The sequence below is a fragment of the Danio aesculapii genome, chromosome 3, assembly GCF_903798145.1.
Source record: "Danio aesculapii chromosome 3, fDanAes4.1, whole genome shotgun sequence".
NCBI lineage: Eukaryota > Metazoa > Chordata > Actinopteri > Cypriniformes > Danionidae > Danio > Danio aesculapii.
Window position 1 is genome coordinate 34,943,718 of NC_079437.1, and position 14,978 is coordinate 34,958,695.

Genomic DNA, 14,978 nt, shown 5'->3' on the forward strand with positions numbered 1-14,978 from the left:
TATGAATTTGTTGACAGAACAAAAGCATTTGAAAATAGAAGCTTTCCTGTGTTGTTTCTGCCAAAATAAAAACTCTGCTGTGTTACATTTGAAAACTAAGATGAAAAAAATAAGAAATTTATTAAAACAAAGAATATTTTGAAATTTTACTGTAGCTCTAAAAAAATATTTTAATGCTTTAGTTTAGGTACTAATTCTCTCCATTAACTAGTGGCTTACAACCTGCCTATTATTAAGATATTATTATTATTTTTTGTACTGAAAAAGTATGATCTCATTCCAGATCTAGACATGGATAATAACCCTTTTCAAGGTATACTTAAATCCAAAACTTTCTGCTATACCGTTCCTATGGTATATATACATTTTTTATGTTTGTTTGAAGTTTTTAAATTGTAATGAAATTTGTGTGTTTGAAACTAATGAAGAGAGCAATAATTCATTTAAATTATTTAGCCTGACATTTTTATTGCTACAAAATATTTTAAATGTTTCTCAAACTAAAACATATTGTGCATATAATGAGGAAAGAGGAAAAAAAGTAGTTGTTTTTTACCCAGACATTGAAATAGAATATACTTTAGAGCAGTGATTACAATACCGTCAAACTGTGATATTTTTATCCAAGGTTATCATACCGTCAGACTCTCATTGCCTACTCAATACCTAAACCCAACTTCTACCTTACTAACTATTAATAAGCTGCCAATAAGGAATTTATTGAGCTAAAAGTCTTAGTTAATGGTTTGTTACTAGCGAAAATTGCACCTTAAATCACAGTGAGACAATAATGATAATAATACATTTCGCAATGAGCTGCTTCCCAACTTGTTTTACCCATTTGTTAACTTAATAATGCATATTCAGTGATGTTTAGCCCATTACAGCTTCTTTTAAAGAATAACAGTAATTACATTATTTAAAAAATGAACCAATATGAATAATTAGACGTGCTTCCCTGATTACAAATCCATGCCAACAAATGAACCTTATTAGATTTTAGTTTTTCTCAAGAGCTATGAAAAAAAACACCTTCCTAATCCTTCGTCTGGTAAACAGCAGTACATCATTGATCCAGCACAGGCGGTCAGAGATGTGGAAAAGTGTGACTTCTATTCTTAGAAAAGCATCCTGTCTCTCCATCTGAGTCTCAGGCTCACCTGATGATGTCGATGTGGCCGTTCTTGGCAGCTAGATGAAGTGGGCTGGTGCCGTTGGGATCAGTGGAGTCTCCCGGTTTGGGCTCCAGCAGAGCAGCACACATGTTACTGTTCAGAAGCAGCTGGACCACCTGCAGGCCAAACAGATGACCATACACACACAGAGAGGCCAATTAGAGACATGAAAAAGACATGCAAGTAGTTTGACAGCGACCAAAAAAAGCAGCATGTGACTCACCCCGACCCGGCCGAATTCACAAGCCAGGTCCAGAGGAGTCTTTCCAGCATTGTCCACTATGCAGGGGTTCGACTGGTGCTGCAGAAGCATCTCAGACTGTAGGCAGGAAATAACTGCTTAGTTCATGGTTTGAGTATAATATCGGTTGCATATCAGTTATTAGCCTGTTATTAAAATGAAAACTGTATGTTGATATTTAATCATATAAAATATATTAAGTAACATTAATGACTGTTTATCTGTAAATAAAATACATATCTTGGCTGAATTCAGATCATTCTGAAAGATTCTTTGCAGATAATCTGTAGCACACATAAATGTAAAAATGCCTTTGCAAGAATGTTAAACTCAAATACAGTATATACAGCCACATTTTGGCTATTTCGGCCAATAAAATAGTATCATGATTATTTTTAAATACATATTTATTGCATTGTTTACTTACCATTAATGGGAAAGTACATGCTTTATACATACAAATATGTGATACATATGATTTGAGTTGGTTTTTCACAAAAATTCTGCATTTCCACTTTATTTTTTCTGTATTCTGTCTTATGATTTCATGTAAATGTCAGAATGGGACCTAATGAAATTTTAAAACTTGAATAATTTCATAAATCTTGTTAAAAAACAAAAAATTATTTACCAATAAAACTGTTTTGTCTGTTAATTATTATTAAATTATTAAGTATTATGTTTGAGTTTGTAGAACATGAAGACTTATTTGAAACATACACTGGCTGTCATACAGTATTTATTTCTGTGGTGTGATAGGCTGCTGTACTAAATTACCATAGTTATTGATTATGGCTTGATCCAAAGACTAGACATATAGTTTTGAATGGAGAAAAGTGTAACCCCGTTACAATATGGTGAATGAAACCCCGCCTACTAGTACAGGAGCCAGTCATCGATCAATGTAGACTGACGTTTCTTCAGGGGAGAAGCTCAGACCAGACGTGTGCTTTTACAACAGTTTATGTGGTCAACAAACACGCTGGAATCTCAGCAAAAACTTGTTTCACAGACCTAAGAAATATATCCACATAAAGCTTGAAATCTGTACTTCTAAATGAACTAAGTGCACTTGAAAACAAATGTTTTCTGGTTTTTTAATCTGTTTGAAAGAACATGAGGTACAGTCCATCCTGTCAAACGCGCATCACATGACATCAACTACTCAAACACCCACAAACTTGTAAACAAAGAGTCGCTGTCATTTCTGGAGGAGGTTCACCATCAAGACCAAGTTGTGAACTCCAGAAGAAAAGTGCAATCTGACAATCATTATTTAGAGTATGATAGTGTGTAGAATGGTGTTGAGTATAAGAATACTTTGAAAGTGGTGATTTTTGATCGTAAATCAATTTCAATCATAAATGAGATTGGTGTCGTAATCTCTTTTTTTTTGAGTGCGCATGCGCATTAGCTCGAGCAACCTGAAAAAAAAATGATGATTCCTAATATGCAATGTAATTGTAAGCTTGGCAAACAGTTTTGGAGAATTTGATGTTTCCACATTCAGACAGACTGCCCTAGCATACTACCCGAGAGGCATTTCAAAGATTGCTGCCAAGTGAAATGACTTGCCTTAAAGGTACTTTGCTTGACCTCAACTTTTTAGATCAATAGCCACTCAGCATTTTTACTCTCTGCCTTTTTTTTGCTGGGAAATTACTTTAATCAGTGAAATATGAGTAAATATGAAGTTCGTTTTTTTTGTAATTTTTAGATCTTTTTGTGTGCAGTTGAAGAGTACAATTGCAAAAAAAATAAATAACGTGATTTATATAAATGAGTAAAACTGTAATTTTGTTTTGTCATTTTCATAAATCTTTTTAATTATATTGTTCATTGAAGAGTACAATTTCAAAAAATAGATTTCTGATTTTTTTAAAACAGCGGGTATCCATTTTTTCAATTCAACTGCAATCTCTCTCCCTCCTTCTCTCTCCCTCTCTATCTTTCTATTATATATACGAAGCCCTTTTCCGTTATGAAAACATTTATTCGTTCAGAATGAGAGACATTTTTAGGGCACTATAAAGACTTTAATTCTTATATTTGCTTAATATTTGCACCCTAGGCCTATGCTTCTCACCATGTATTGTAGACATCTTTTCTAAAACATACAGTATAGAGTAAAAGCATAATAGAGTTGTAGTCAGAATTACTAAACCCCCTAAATTATTCACCCCCCTGTTTATTTTTTCCCTAATTTCTGTTTAACGGAGATAAGATTTTTTCAGCACATTTCTAAACATAATAGTTTTAATAACTCATTTCTAATAACTGATTTATTTTATCTTTGCCATGACGACAGTGCATAATATTTCATTACATATTTTTCAAGTCACTTCTATACAGCTTAAAGTGACATTTAAAGGCTTAACTAGCTTAATTAGGTTAACTAGGCAGGTTAGTGTATTTAGGCAAGTTATTGTATATTGATGGTTTGTTCTGTAGACAGTCAAAAAAATATATAGCTTAACAGGGCTAATAATTTTGACCTTAAAATGGCTTTAAAAAATTAAAAACTGGTTTTATTCTAGCCGAAATAAAACAAATAAGACTTTCTCCAGAAGAAAAAATATTATAAGACATACAGTGAAAATATCCTTGCACTGTTAAACATAATTTGGGAAACTTACTTAAAAAAAGAAAAAAAAAAGTTTCTTTCAAAGGGGTTTAATAATGCTGATTTCAACTGTATGTATATAATACACAAACGCCACACTTTTAACCCAAACACATGCATTAGCACCACACAAAAGGCCATATTTATTTCCTATGTCTATTTATGGAAAAGAACAAAGAATAATAGCCACAATATCTACTTCAAACTGCCTCTTCAATAAGTGGTTGAAACTCTGACAGAAAAAGGGTTGAAGTGTGTGCCTTGTGCGTTTCATTAAACGCATGTGTGTGGGTTGAAGGAGCTTCAAAGCATTTACTCGTCAGGTTCTGCTTCCAAGTTGTCAGTATCTATAATGGCATTGCAGCTCTTTTATCATACAGGTCTGCTCGTATGGCGTCTTTGAAGAACAGCGGGTCTGGAGCTGAAGCAGCGTGTACTCACCACGTCATAATGTCCGTGCTGAGCGGCCAGGTGCAGGGGGATCTGACCCTCATCCGACTGACCGTTCACTGAAGAGCCCGACTTCAGCAGCAGCTTCATGGGCTCTGACTTCCCCTGCCATGCGGCATAATGTAGAGGACGCATCCCTGAAGCATGAAAGAAAAACACTTCATATTAGCACACTCACAACATTTTCCCACATGTGACTACTACATTTAAAATTACGGGATGTGCTTCCAAATGGATGTGAATTTTCATTAAAAGTAACTGAAATAAATGCTTCAAATGCATTACAAATAATCAACATATTGTCAGATGAATGTTTCGTTTTGTGATATATTTTTATCTATAATGAAAACAACACTTGTTTTTTTAATGTGACATCAGTATCACTACTGTGGCCAAAGCTCTTTTGAGATCACTAAGGGTTTTTTTGTTCCTCTTTGTACATCTTATATAGAAGTATTAAAAAGATTGCAGCAGAAAGTCTTTTGTGGTTTTTCATGGACTGCTAGTAATTTATTATTTCTAATTAGATTTGTCTTAATATTTCAGTTCCTCCAGGAATTTGTGAATTTAATGGTTCTTGTGAGAAAAAAGAAAATGAATATTTTAAAGCAAAAGTTTTCTCTTTTTCACAGCAAAAGAGAAAAAAGCAAATAATGAAGCAAATCATTCTTTTATACTGTAAGTCTTTGAAAAAATAATTCATTTATGCTGCAAATCTTTTACAAAATGTCCCTGAAAAATCCTGTAGGGGCTGATATTTGATGGATGAACTGTGAGGAGAATAATCCCACCTCACTGTATACACTTTTAAAAAACATTTCACTAATTGTTTACAATTTAACGAAAGTTGATCTCATAAATCACATAAAGCACCAAGGGGTGTAGAACAAAGTGGATAAATAATTCACACATTTGGAGTTAAGCTCCTTTGTGATTGTTTGGAAAAGCATTGCAGTTGCACATCATGATTTTGCCAAGTACGATGCAATCCATTTTTGTTCGAAAATGTAATCCATACCTATTCTCTACCCCTAAAAACCATAACTGTAAATTATTCCCAAAATCAGAGGGGAATAATAGTTGGAAGTGTAGAATTGCATAAGCCTAATCTTAACATAAACGTAAATGTATCCCTTAATTCTGATTGGCTGATTGGAATGTTGTTCCAGGAATCAGGATCAACATAGATGTTAATCCAGGAACATCTCCTACTTGGTGAAATCAGGTTAGGGCATTGCTGTAATTTTGCAGCATTGCTGTTTAACACATGCCAAAATCAATCAAATTCTTTATTTGAAGATGGCGATGTAAAGCTAACTTTTTACATAGATTTTTTTCCTGGTACCTTTCTGGTCCCTGATGTCCACTAGGGCCTGAGAGTCCAGTAGCAGTGAGATGACCTCCACATTTCCATTGAGAGCCGCATGGTGCAGTGGTGAAAACCTGTGGATACAAACAAAGCTGATATAAACAGGATGTTGATTTTAGGGCTTTATGTGTCATGGATTGGTCAGGCTCTCACGACCCCCACTCACGAAGATCACCATCACCTGACTTCTAATGAGCACACAGCTGCATCACATTCACGAGCACCAGATAAAAGCACAGCACTCCAGTCGCTCATTGTCCGGGCTCGTCTCGACGAAAGCGGACAACTGAGCGACCACTCAGCGTAGTCATCCTCAGCTAAAACAAACGATTTACTTACCTGTTCTCTTTGTATCCCTCCTAGTCTTCCTGGTCCTCCCGAATCGTCCTGTCTTCCAGTCCTTCCAAGTCTGTGTCATCCTCTGTCAACTGTATCTGGTGTGTGCTGTCCATCCTCGTGTATTCCTGTTACCCAGCCACGGAGGAAAAGACCCCAACATCATTCCTGATCCTCCTGGCTATCCTTCATGTGCTCCTTGTTGTCATTTAATAAACACCCTAACGTTTCCTTACCTCTGTCTCCTGTCCGCTTCATAACAGAAGCCCGGACCCATAACGACGACAACATGAGCACCCCCGATCACCTTCAAGAGCTGGTGGACCAGTTGAAGCGGATTCTACAGCCACCAGCTCCACTTTCCAACGCACCACCAGCACCGAGCACTTCCGCCTCCACAGTTTCTTCTTCGGCCCTTCCTTCCAGTCCCATGGCCCGACCAGCGCCCTACTCAGGCGGAGCGGGGGAGTGCAATGGTTTTCTGTTACAATGTTCCCTCATATTCGAAATGCAACCTTCTCTATATCCCACAGATAAGTCGAAGATCGCCTACATCGTATCTCTACTCTCTGGACCTGCACTTAAATGGGCTGAGACGATCTGGAACCAAGCCGGGCCGGTCATGAATTCCATCACTACCTTCACGGAGTATTTCAAAGAGGTGTTTGGACGTTCTGATGGGGAAGTAGCCGCTGGAGAGCAGCTGTATCATCTAAAGCAAGGTACTCTATCTACACAGGAATATGCTCTCCGGTTTCGCACTCTAGCAGCTGCAAGTGGATGGAATGAGAGATCGTTGTTGACCACGTACCGGCTCGGCTTGGAACCCACTCTCCGAATCCAACTGGCCACATTAGATGATACAATGGGTCTGGAGAGATTCATCCAACATTCTCTCCGATGTTCCGATCGTCTCCGTTCCTATCAACAGGACACCATCACCCCCTCGTCTGCACTCCTCCAATCGCCTGAGTCAACAGCCTCTCCAGAACCAGAACCCATGATAATAGAGTCTGGAAGACTGACATCAGCGGAACGACAGAGGAGGCTGACCCGGGGTCTGTGTCTATACTGCGGTGTCAGTGGACACACCCGTATGGAGTGTCCCCTTCGTCCCATTCGGACTTCAGTGAGTGTATTCAGTACGAATATTGAACAATGTAAACCACTTACTACCACCGTACAAATAACTACTGCCTCTATTTCTCTCCTTGTCACAGCCCTCATCGACTCCGGGTCAGCAGGGAACTTCATCTCCCAATCCCTCTGTCGTCAACTCCACCTCCGTACTGAGGCGTCCTCGCATATATACCAGATACAACCGATAACCCAGTGCACTCGATCTTCGACCCGTATCCATCGACAATGCGAAGACATCCTTCTTCAAGTGGGGTTGTTACATCAAGAGAGGATTCAATTTCTGGTTCTGGAGGGTGCAAATATGGACATCATTCTAGGGCGCCCGTGGCTGGTGAAGCACGATCCCATCATCTCTTGGGGCACAGGAGAGATAAAGAAATGGGGATCTGGATGTACACCTGCCTGTTTTCCAAATCTCCCTCTTCAAGGTCGGAACCCCATTTCTTTGTTTGCAACATCGGTCGAGAGCCCTCCTGAGAAGCAGTCTATCCACATTCCTAAGGAGTACAGCTCCTTTCATGATGTCTTCTGCCCCAAGAGAGCTTCCCAGCTACCGCCGCATCGGCCATGGGACTGCGCGATCGACCTAGTTCCAGATGCCCAGTTGCCAAGAGGTAGGATCTACCCGCTCTCGCTTCCAGAGAATCAGGCAATGGAAGATTACATAAGGGAGGCTCTGAGTCAGGGGTACATACGTCACTCAAAATCACCAGCCGCCTCAAGCTTCTTCTTTGTGGCCAAGAAGGACGGAGGGCTGCGTCCATGCATCGACTACAGGGTCCTAAATAACGGTACAGTAAAATACCGATATCCCCTTCCTCTGGTACCAGCCGCTTTGGAACAGCTCCGAGAAGCTAAAGTCTTCACTAAATTGGACCTCCGCAGCGCGTATAATCTGATAAGAATACGTGAGGGGGACCAATGGAAGACAGCATTCGTGACCCCTACTGGCCACTATGAATATGAGGTCATGCCTTACGGTCTGGTCAACGCCCCCTCCGTATTCCAAAACTTCATTCATGAAGTCCTCCGGGAGTTTCTTCACCACTGTGTAATAGTGTACATAGATGACATCCTCATTTACTCCCGGAGTGAGGCCGAACATCGCCAACACGTTGCGGAGGTCCTACACACATTGAGAGAACATCACCTCTACCTCAAAGCGGAGAAATGCTCATTCCACCAGAAGTCGATTCATTTCTTGGGATACATCATTGACCAAACCGGTATACGTATGGATGGGAAGAAAATTGAGGCTGTTCTATCCTGGTCAGAACCCACTTCCATTAAAGAGCTCCAGAGGTTTCTTGGGTTTGCTAACTTTTATAGACGGTTTATCAAGGACTACAGCAGGATTACACCACCTCTCACTAATCTCCTCAAGGGTAAACCCAAAGGACTGGAGTGGACCAAAGAAGCAGCCGCAGCCTTCCGCCTTCTTAAGAAGGAGTTCACAAGGGCCCCACTCCTGACTCATCCTGACCCAAATCTTCCTTTCGTGGTGGAAGTGGACGCATCCACCACCGGCGTCGGGGCAGTATTATCTCAACATCATGATACACCGCCCCGACTGCATCCCTGTGCCTATTTCTCTCGGAAGTTGAGCCCGGCGGAGCAGAATTACAGCATAGGAGACAGGGAGCTTCTAGCAATCAAGCTAGCCTTGGAGGAGTGGCGTCACTGGTTGGAGGGAGCCAAACATCCGTTCCAGGTGATCACAGATCACAAAAACCTCCAATACATCAAAGAGGCCAAGAGACTATGTCCACGTCAAGCCAGATGGTCACTTTTCTTCTCACGTTTTGATTTCTCCATTTCCTATCGTCCAGGACCCAAGAATCTAAGAGCAGACGCTCTCTCTCGTTTACACGAGCATCACGATCATGAAGAACTCCCAACGAAGATTCTTCCCGAACACATCTCCATTTGTCCGATCACCTGGAACGCTCCTCCAGTCGTTGCCACTCCGGAAGCCCCTGCTCCGCCGGGATGCCCTCCTCATCGGCAGTTCATACCACCTGAACACCGGGTAGATCTGATCCACTCCTTACATACCTCGCTAGGCACTGGACATCCAGGGATCAACAATACTCTCTCGCTAGTATCCCAACGATTCTGGTGGCCAAACATGGCAAGGGATGTGAGGCAATATGTTCAGGGCTGTAAGGACTGTGCCCAATCCAAGAGCCCACGTCATCTACCCGCTGGAAAGCTCCATCCCTTGCCGATTCCGAACCGTCCCTGGTCACACCTAGGAGTGGACTTTATCACTGACCTCCCTTCGTCAGAAGGTAATACCTGTATTCTAGTCATAGTAGATAGATTCTCAAAGTTTGTCAAACTAATCCCTCTGAAAGGTCTTCCCACAGCCTTTGAAACTGCCGACAATATCTTTAATCAAGTCTTCAGGTCATTTGGTATTCCAGAAGATATTGTGTCGGACAGAGGTCCACAGTTCATCTCACGTCTATGGAAAGCCTTCTTCAAGCTCCTAGGTGTGGCCGTCAGCCTCTCTTCTGGATATCATCCCCAAACCAACGGGCAGACAGAGAGGAAGATTCAGGAGGTGGGACGGTTCCTGAGGACCTTCTGCAGTGGTCACCAGAACTCCTGGAGCCAGTATTTGGGCTGGGCAGAATATGCCCAAAATTCACTGCGGCAACCCTCCACCGGACTCACGCCATTCCAGTGCGTCCTGGGCTTCCAACCACCGCTCTTTCCCTGGGATGGCGAACCATCTGATGTCCCCGCAGTGGATCACTGGTTCCGGGAGAGCGAGAGAGTCTGGGACGAGGCTCATCAACATCTGCAGAGGGCAGTCCGTCGAAGCAAGGTAACCGCCGATAGGAGAAGGTCTGAAGAACCCAGATACACACCCGGACAAAAGGTGTGGCTATCCACCCGGGACATACGCATGCGACTGCCCTCTCGCAAGTTAAGTCCCCGATTTGTTGGTCCCTTCACCATCGTGGAACAGGTTAACCCCGTCACCTACAAACTACAATTACCCTCTCACTACCGTATTCACCCTACATTCCACGTATCACTCCTGAAACCCTATCACGATCCTGTTCTTCCCTCCACAGAGCCTGACCACGAAGAGGAACCCCCTCCTCCACTGCTCCTAGAAGAAGGAGCCGTCTACGCAGTGAAGGAGATCTTGCGTTCCCGACGTCGTGGTGGCCAGTTGGAGTACCTGGTGGACTGGGAAGGGTACGGCCCCGAAGAAAGGACATGGGTTCCCAGAGCTGATATTCTCGATCCTAGTCTCATGGTGGAGTTTCATGAGAGCCACCCTGAGTTCCCAGCGCCTAGAGGCAGAGGGAGACCACCACGGCGTCGGAGGTGTCGGCCCTCAGGAGCGGGCCCTGGGGAGGGGGGTACTGTCATGGATTGGTCAGGCTCTCACGACCCCCACTCACGAAGATCACCATCACCTGACTTCTAATGAGCACACAGCTGCATCACATTCACGAGCACCAGATAAAAGCACAGCACTCCAGTCGCTCATTGTCCGGGCTCGTCTCGACGAAAGCGGACAACTGAGCGACCACTCAGCGTAGTCATCCTCAGCTAAAACAAACGATTTACTTACCTGTTCTCTTTGTATCCCTCCTAGTCTTCCTGGTCCTCCCGAATCGTCCTGTCTTCCAGTCCTTCCAAGTCTGTGTCATCCTCTGTCAACTGTATCTGGTGTGTGCTGTCCATCCTCGTGTATTCCTGTTACCCAGCCACGGAGGAAAAGACCCCAACATCATTCCTGATCCTCCTGGCTATCCTTCATGTGCTCCTTGTTGTCATTTAATAAACACCCTAACGTTTCCTTACCTCTGTCTCCTGTCCGCTTCATAACATTATGTCATTCATTAATGAATTTAGAATGCCATTTTCACTAAATAAATAAGTAAACACATACTCACAAACATGAGCACACACAAACACAGAGTCAATTCAAATAATTTCTAAGTGTTATTTAATATAAAGAAAGAAAATCACATTTTTAAACACAATATTTATATAACAAATATTTGTCTTTGCCATGATGACAGTAAATAATATTTTACTAGTTAGTTTGGAAGATGGTAGTATTCAGCTTTAAAGTACAATTTAAAGGTTTACCTAGGTTAATTAGGTTAACTTGGCAAGTTAGGTTAATTAGGTAAGCTTTTGGATAACAATGGTTTGTTCTATAGCCAATTTAACAAAATAAATTGAAATAATTTCCTAGGGGGGCTAAATATTTACCTTAGCAGTTTGTTTATTTTGAATGCATTTTTTTTATTCCAGCCAAACTAAAATGAATAAGACTTTCTCCAGAAGAAAAAAATATTATCAAGCATACTGTGAAAATTCACTTGTTCTGTTAAACATCACTCGACCAATATTTTAAAAAGAGTTCAAGTTTCACAGGAGGGCTAATCACTTTGTCTTCAACTGTATACAATATTTATTTGTTTTAATTAAAGACGTTTCATTTAGGTAAACAAAACATCTTCTTGTTCTTATAATATATATATTTATATATGGATATATACATATAGATATACATATATATATATATATACAGTATATAGCAAATTTAACCAGCTTGCCTTGCTGTCTAACCATTGGCAGATTCATAAAACTGCAACTGTAGAATAAGGTATAATAGTTGCCTTAGAGGGACAAACATATGCTGACCTTGGTTACCTTGTTAAAGGAGTAGTTCACTTCCAGAATGAAAATTCTGTCATCATTTTCTGCACTTGTTCCAAAACTACTTTCTTTCTTCTTTTTACCACAAATATTTATTTAAATGTTCCAAACTGTTGACAGTCACTACTGAGTTCATTAGTAGAAGTAAAAATAAAATAGAGGTCAATGGTGACCATCATCTGGAAGTAGAAGTGAATGATGACAAATCATTCTGGAAGTGAATTACAAGGTCTCTATTTAACTAGACCACATCACTTGCTTTATACAGTATACACAGCAGACAACATCATCAACAACACACTTGAGTTACAGGAACCCATTAACTCGGACAACACTGAAAATGTGAAGTTAATACGAGGAGCCTGTGTTTGAGCTGCAACCTCATTCATCAATGCACATGTGTCGCCGTGTATGTTTGCTCAGCTGTTTTACATAATAGCAAAGTCTGCTTGTGTAAGAACACATGATTGCATCTGAGACAGCAGACTGTGTGTGTTTGTTTGTTTGTTTGTACAGTATATACAAGATTTAATCATTCCATCTTAAACGCTGCAACAAAAACAGCTCTGAGTCTCCAAACATAAACTCACATCACTCCATTTCTGTCGACAACATTCAGATTTATTATTACCAAACAGACCAAAACACTTGATTAAATATGTTGAATATCAATATTATTTAAATAATAGATTATCAGTCTCCTCTAATATTTAACAACTTTTTTCTAGCTGAAATTTGGGTCAAATAATGTTCCATCATCATTCAGTGTAATAAAATGTTTAGGCAAAAAATGTATGTATATTTATGACCAGCACTAAATACAGCACCGGACATAATTAAGAGACCACTTCAATGCTATTATCTGTTGGAGTGAAATGCTCATTTATCTTTTACTGTATAAACTATTGATAATGAACATTTTTCATTTATTTATGTATTTATTGAATGAATTATTCAAGGTTATATATTTTTTTATTACATTCTGTCCTTCTTTAGCGTACAGAGATATGCTAAACACACAAAATGAATATTTAATTTTTAAATAAACCCACAACTAAAAGGGTGGAGGACTTTAACTCTGACGCTTCCCATGTTTATTCTACTGCCACTAAAACTGACATGGAAAAAAAAGCAGGTTCATTGCAAATGTATTTTAATTTATACGTATAGGTTATAAATAACTAAAATGTAGAAAATATGTAATTTATGGTATATAAAAAAATCACTTGTGGTTTGCCATTAGGTCCCCTGCCCCAGGCAAAAAATGTGAAACTCTGCCTATTCTCTGTATTTATAAATTATACTTATGTGCTTCCATAATATCTGTTTTTATTCTGTTAACTACTAATTTTTGTTTCAAAATTTTAATTTTATCATTTGGAGCATAATCATTTTCATTACATGCAGGTTTATGTTCATTTTTAGAGATAAGTGCACAATAAGATTGTTTTAATTTATGAAGAGTTCAGATACATGAATATATAATGGAATCACCTTTACTGCCACAACAAATAAAAACATTTTTAATTCTGAAAAAAATTCTCTAAGTAATATTTATAGAATAATTAATTTATAATGAATATTTATAATATTTATAAAACAATATTTCATTTGAAATTTGTAATAAAGGTTCTCAGACCTTTACAAAATAAAAGAAGTATTAAAATTTTACACATATAATAAATCTGGTAAATTTAGACCCTTTTCAAACTGTCTCTTTTTTCCACAACTGTATACTTATAATATATATACAGGATATATGAGTACACCACTCACAAATCTATGTTTTAAAATAATATTTTAATAGGAGGCTATACAATATTATATTTGTGCATACATATTAGATTAGTCAGTACTGAAGCTAAATCTGGAGCTGTCTTTTTTTTTTTTTGCAATATTTTGCTTGAATTTAATTGTATTATCTTTCAATTTCTGAATATGTTTGGTTACTAAAATATTATTTTAATAAATATATCTGTTTAATAAATCGAATAAATCTAATAAATCTAAAATTTAAATGCACCAAAATACATTGCCTATGAGAAATGGATAAAAATATTCATTTTCAAAATGGGGTGTACTCAATTATGCTGAACGCTGTACATATCTACATGTTGTTGTCCAATATATATTTTTGTATAATATTTTATAGACAATATGTCTTACATTTTTAGTTTTGATGCATGAAAACCCCATTTTCACACGACTTATTTACATTAATGACAATAATATAGCCTACAGATCCCCCTTTATCTTTGTAGAATGTTTCATATTTATTTAATTGCGTGCAGCAGACGGCTGCGCTTTTAAGTATAATTCCTCAAATTGTTGAGAACAAAAAGCCCTCATTGGATTTTCAGTCACAGTTCTCTTTGTGATTGGTGAATGAAATACGCTGTAACCATCGTGATGCTTGTGAGTGTAAAGCCTCAGCTCAGAGCAGAATACTAAACTCAGAGGAGTCTGCCTGAATCTGACCCTCTCGCTCTCTCTCGCTGGATCCAGCAGAACACGATGGGGGAAGGGCCAGAAAACCCCACCAAACGTTCCCCACATCACACGCCATACAATATTCATTGTTGTCTTCGCTCTGTGGCACTTTCTCAGTTAGTAGGCCAGATACAGTAAGGCCTGTCTCTTCATATCTTTCATTTTGGAGTCTCACTATAGGGTAAGACAGAGGTGAAGACATATACACACACCGCCTGACCTACTTTTCTTAATGAGGGTAGTAAAGCCCAAGGCGTTCCCTCCAAAGGAAGCACTATAGGCAGTAATCTGTTCACTTAGCAGCATGCATGATAAGATATTGTTTATTGTCATAATCATCATAATGATAGAGTGTAAATAACTTAAAATGAAAAATTGAAACATTTATAGGTCTACGATAGTATTTGCTATTTACTTTCGCAAAGCAGAAAGGCTGTTATACCTGCACTGTAAAAATAA

The 14,978-nt window shown here is 39.2% G+C and overlaps 1 protein-coding gene across 7 annotated transcripts in view; it reads right to left on the reverse strand.

Moving 5' to 3' along the window:
• Positions 1-14,978, reverse strand: part of caskin1 (CASK interacting protein 1) — a 160,919-nt gene that overhangs the window by 42,611 nt on the left and 103,330 nt on the right. For all 7 annotated transcript variants that reach the window (XM_056453845.1, XM_056453840.1, XM_056453844.1 and 4 more), the window contains exons 3-6: positions 5,835-5,932; positions 4,481-4,626; positions 1,399-1,494; positions 1,161-1,291 (exon numbers count right to left, since the gene is read on the reverse strand). In XM_056453845.1, coding sequence (XP_056309820.1) covers positions 1,161-1,291; positions 1,399-1,494; positions 4,481-4,626; positions 5,835-5,932 — 471 coding nt within the window. The remainder of the gene's footprint in view (positions 1-1,160; positions 1,292-1,398; positions 1,495-4,480; positions 4,627-5,834; positions 5,933-14,978) is intronic.